The sequence below is a fragment of the Aotus nancymaae genome, unplaced genomic scaffold (assembly GCF_030222135.1).
Source record: "Aotus nancymaae isolate 86718 unplaced genomic scaffold, 86718_ANA_hifiasm-v0.15.2.pri h1tg000034l, whole genome shotgun sequence".
Lineage (NCBI taxonomy): Eukaryota > Metazoa > Chordata > Mammalia > Primates > Aotidae > Aotus > Aotus nancymaae.
This window is the reverse complement of record NW_026988448.1, coordinates 1,403,393-1,408,257: the sequence shown is the minus strand read 5'-3', so window position 1 is coordinate 1,408,257 and position 4,865 is coordinate 1,403,393. Positions and strand designations below refer to the sequence as shown.

Here is a 4,865-nt window from a genome sequence, read left to right as displayed (position 1 = left end):
TAGGAGATAGCTCAGCGCTAGAGAAACAACTAAGGAATCCAGGAGCGGGGGTGATCGCTGCCGATCTGGAACCAGTGGAGGCCCTTTAAATAGTAAGGTAGGTAACAAACTCTTCCCCCAGGCCAAGAGGGTTCTCAGTCTGTGCGGTGGAGAAGGATTCTTGCAGTCCTGTTCCTTCCCGACTCTCCGAAGCTTTGTTCGTCCCAATTTTATTTCCTGTGCGTCTCCATTTTCTCCAGGGTTTTGTTAGAATCAGCTGGACTCTGGTCTCCGGGGTTCCTGTAGGATTTGTCTATGACAACCAGGGCTGCTTTGATGTAGTTCTGCAGGGCAGACACCGCGGCACAGATGGCCTGGCTGCCAAACCCGTGGGTAATCAGGTGGGCCGCCAGTAGCATGTTCTTCCTAGTTGCCACCTCATTTCGTCCTCCCAGATGAGGCCTGGTTAAATATTCTGCCACTGGTTTACTAGGAAATTCGGCTTCACAGACGTAGGCAAAGTCCCTAGCCAAGTGTACGGCTTCCCCTTCTACTAAGGATGTCAGGAGAGTCACATGAGCGGCTTTCCATCTCCTGGCCAGAAGATTCAATCCAATCTTGTCCAATTTCTCCCGCAAAGACCGGCCCCCATTTTTCGATCTGGCTCTTCTGAGAACACCTCCCAGTAATGAGGCATTTAAGCATTCGGGTGGGGACAATCGCCTTGCACTTCAGCCACTGTCACCCGCTGTTTTAGCTGGAGCAGTGGGTTGCTCAGATTCCGGCGCTGGGAATCAAGTTTGACGTCCACTCAGAGACCTAATTTGAAAGTCAGTAATTACAAAGACGACAGCTGGATAAATTTACAATGACGGGAAGAAACCAGCGTAAAAAGGCTGAGAATACCCAAAATCAGAATGCCTCTCCTTCTACGGGTGATCACAGTTCCTCATCAACAAGAGAACAAGGCCTGATGGAGAACGAGTGTGTTCCATTAACAGAATTAGGCTTCAGAAAGTGGATAATAAGAAACTTCTGTGAGTTAAAAGAACATGTTCTAGCCCAATGTAGAGAAACTAAGAACCTGGAAAAAAGGTTTGAAGAAATCATAACGAGAATAGACAATTTAGAGAAGAATATAAGTGAATTAATGGAACTGAAGAACACAATATGAGAACTCTGCAAAGTATGCACAGGTTTTAACAGTCGAACTGATCAAGCAGAAGAAAGGATATCAGAGGTCAAAGACCAACTTAATGAAATGAAACGAGAAGACAAGATTAGAGAAGAAAGAGTAAAAAGGAATGAGCAAAGTTTCCAAGAAATATGGGACTATGTGAAAAGACCTAATTTACAATTGATAGGTGTACCTGAATGTCATGAAGAGAATGAATCCAAGCTGGAAAATATTCTTCAGGATATTATTCAGGAAAACTTTCCTAACCTAGTAAGGCAGGACAACACTCAACTCCAGCTAATCCAGAGAACACCACAAAGATATTCCTCAAGTAGAGCAACCCAAAGACACATAATCGTTAGATTCACCAGGGTTGAAATAAAGGAGAAAATTCTAACAGCAGCTAGAGAGAAAGGTCACGTTACCCATAAAGGGAAGCCTATCAGACTCACAGCAGATCTCTCAGCAGAAACCCTACAAACTAGAAGAGAGTGGGGGTCAATATTCAATATCCTCAAAGAAAAGAATTTTCAACCCAGAATCTCATATCCAGCCAAACTAAGCTGCATAAATGAAGGAAAAATAAAATTTTTCACAAACAAGCAAGCACTCAGAGATTTCATCACCAGCAGGCCTGCGTTACAAGAGCTTCTGAAAGAAGCACTACAAACAGAAAGGAACAACCAGTATCAGTCATCCCAAAAACTTACCAAAACATAAAGAGTATCTCTATAATGAAGACTCTACATCAACTAATGGGCAAAATAGCCAGCTAGCATTAAATGACAATATTGAACTCACAAATATCAAGATTAATCCTAAATTTAAATGGATTAAATGCCCCAATCAAAGACACAGACAGGCAAATTGAATAAAAAGTCAAAACCCATCAGTACGCTGTATCCAGATCCATCTCATAAGCAAGGACACACAAAGACTCAAAATAAAGGATTGGAGGAAGACTCACCAATCAAATGGAGAGCAAAAAAAAAAAAAAAAACAGGAGTTGTAACTTTCATCTCTGACAAAATAGACTTTAATACTAACAAAGACTAAAAGAAACGAAGGACATTACATAATGGTAAAAGGATCAATGCAACAACAGGAGTCAATGATTATAAATATATATGCACCTGATACAGGAGCCCCAGATACATAAGACAAGTTCTTAATGACTTATAAAGAGACCTGGACTCCCGCACAATAATAGCGGGAGACTTTGACACCACATTGTTAATATTTGACGAATCGACGAGATAGAAAATTAATAGGGACATCTATGATTAGAACTCAGACTTGGAACAAGGAAACTCAGTGAATATTTATAGAATTCTCCACCCCAGGTCCAAAGAACATACATTTTTCTCAGTATCACATTACACCTACTTTGAAAGTGACCACATAATTGGAAGTAAATCACTCTTCAGCATTTGCATAGCATTTCACAGACTTAAATGAAATATTGCTTGGCTGTTTGTTTGTTATTTTCTTCCCTTATTCCTTCCTGTCTCCGCTGTTAAACACAATTATCAGCATAAAAGAGGTTTTTAACGCCTATTTTTAGATTGCATTCCAGCCCGGGCAATAGAGCAAGACTCCTGTTCTCTCTCCCCCTTTCTCTTTCTCTTTCTTTCTTTCATAAAATAAATAAATAAATTAATTAATTAATTAAAAAAAAATAAAACAGAACGTCCAGAAGCAGGCCTGTGGCCGCTACAGAGACAGCCCCACACATGCTGCAGAAGGGATGAACGTGGTCAACGTAGCTGGGAAAGCACGATTTCAAGAGATTTTAAATCTTTTGAAGCTCCAGGTCTGCTGAGTCTCTGCTGAAAAATCCTTTTCCACCGCCTGGGTAGACGTCGGAGCCTCATGTGGTGCCGATGATAATATCCTGGTTCACACCACAGCCTGGAAGTCACTGCCTCCCGCCGGTCATGCCTCTCCAGGGCCCCAGGAAGATGCCCATCGAGCCTCCCTGACCGCCTCCCCTCCGTTTCCCATGACTAAGATAAGAGCAAGGAGACACAGGCTTTACCTTCCCTCTGATCTGAATAAATTTAGTAATAAATTTATCCATGGCCATAACATTTTCCACCAACAGAACCAATGTTTATATCATTGAATACGGCAACCTTGGGTGATAAATGCTTGTAATAAAGTTATTCTTTCCTTTAAAAAAAAAAAGCCAACCCAGGAGACGGAGGTTGCAGTGAGCCGAGATCGTGCCATTGCACTCCAGCCTGGGTAACAAGAGCGAAACTCCGTCTCAAAAAAAAAAAAAAAGCCTGCATGCAGGAGAGTCAGGTAAGACAGGCCGGGCTGCGAGAAGCACTCGGGATTCATCCTCCCCGTGGGAATCCCTCACAGGTGGCACAGCAGCCAGAACCTACCACTCCTTCTGTGGGCTGGGACGCACCCAGAGGCCACTTGCACGTGGCTTCCTGCCCAGAGCTGCCCCTTGTGAGTGGCAGCTGCAGCTGTTTTCAGGCTTCAGCTGCAGAGCTGAGAGGCGGGGGTGGAGGCCATGTGGCCCCGAAGCCTGAGTGTGCTGTCCCTGGCCCTTCACAGGAAACTGTCATGCAACTGCTCCCCAGACCACAGTGGAAAGAGCCAGGCTCCATCAGCAGGACTCCTTTTAACCTAAAGCACTAAAGTTTTATCTTCACATAAGTGTGAGGAGGTGCAAACACGAAGTGATTTATTCCTACAATGCACGATTCCAGAGATAATGTGCCCACACAGCCCACGCCAGGACCCTCAGCCCACACAGCCCATGCAGCACCCACAGCCCACACAGCACCTGCAGCCCGCACAACCCATGCCAGGACCCTCAGCCCACACAGCCCACACAGCACCCTCAGCCCACACAGCCCACACAGCCCACGCCAGGACCCTCAGCCCACACAGCCCATGCAGCACCCACAGCCCACACAGCACCTGCAGCCCGCACAACCCATGCCAGGACCCTCAGCCCACACAGCCCACGCAGCACCCACAGCCCACACAGCCCACACAGCCCACGCCAGGACCCACAGCCCACACAGCCCATGCAGCACCCACAGCCCACACAGCACCTGCAGCCCACACAGCCCATGCCAGGACCCTCAGCCCACACAGCCCACACAGCACCCACAGCCCACACAGCCCACGCCAGGACCCACAGCCCACACAGCCCATGCAGCACCCACAGCCCACACAGCACCCGCAGCCCACACAGCCCATGCCAGGACCCTCAGCCCACACAGCCCACGCAGCACCCACAGCCCACACAGCCCACACAGCACCCACAGCCCACACAGCCCATGGCAGGACCCACAGCCCACACAGCCCATGCAGCACCCTCAGCCCACACAGCCCACACAGCCCACACAGCACCTGCAGCCCACACAGCCCACAAAGCACCTGCAGCCCACACAACCCATATAGCACCCACAGCCCACACAGCACCAGCAGCCCACACAGCCCACACAGCACCTGGAGCCCACACAGCCCCAGTAGGCACTGAGTATTTTCCAGTGCAGGTGCCGTGCTAGGCGTCGCCCACAAATGCCTCTCACACCATGGGGCAAGTGCACTCCAGGCTACAGCACAGATGTGGGGTCTGAAGCGTGGCCCATGTGAGAGGGAGCACCAGGCCTCAACCAGCTAGGGCAGCAGGTCTGCAGTGAGGGGCTGTGCTGTGTGGGCTATGTGGGTTGTGTGGGCT

General features: G+C 48.0%; 1 protein-coding gene across 1 annotated transcript; it reads right to left on the bottom strand.

Annotated features, from left to right (window-relative positions):
* Positions 1-209: 209 nt before the first annotated feature.
* Positions 210-3,780, bottom strand: LOC135277917 (transcription factor AP-2 gamma-like). The gene is made up of 3 exons (XM_064384094.1): positions 3,756-3,780; positions 3,550-3,661; positions 210-708 (listed from the first exon to the last, which is right to left on the bottom strand). Exons 1-3 carry the CDS (start codon positions 3,778-3,780, stop codon positions 210-212), a joined length of 636 nt encoding a protein of 211 aa, XP_064240164.1.
* Between the last annotated feature and the right edge of the window lie 1,085 nt (positions 3,781-4,865).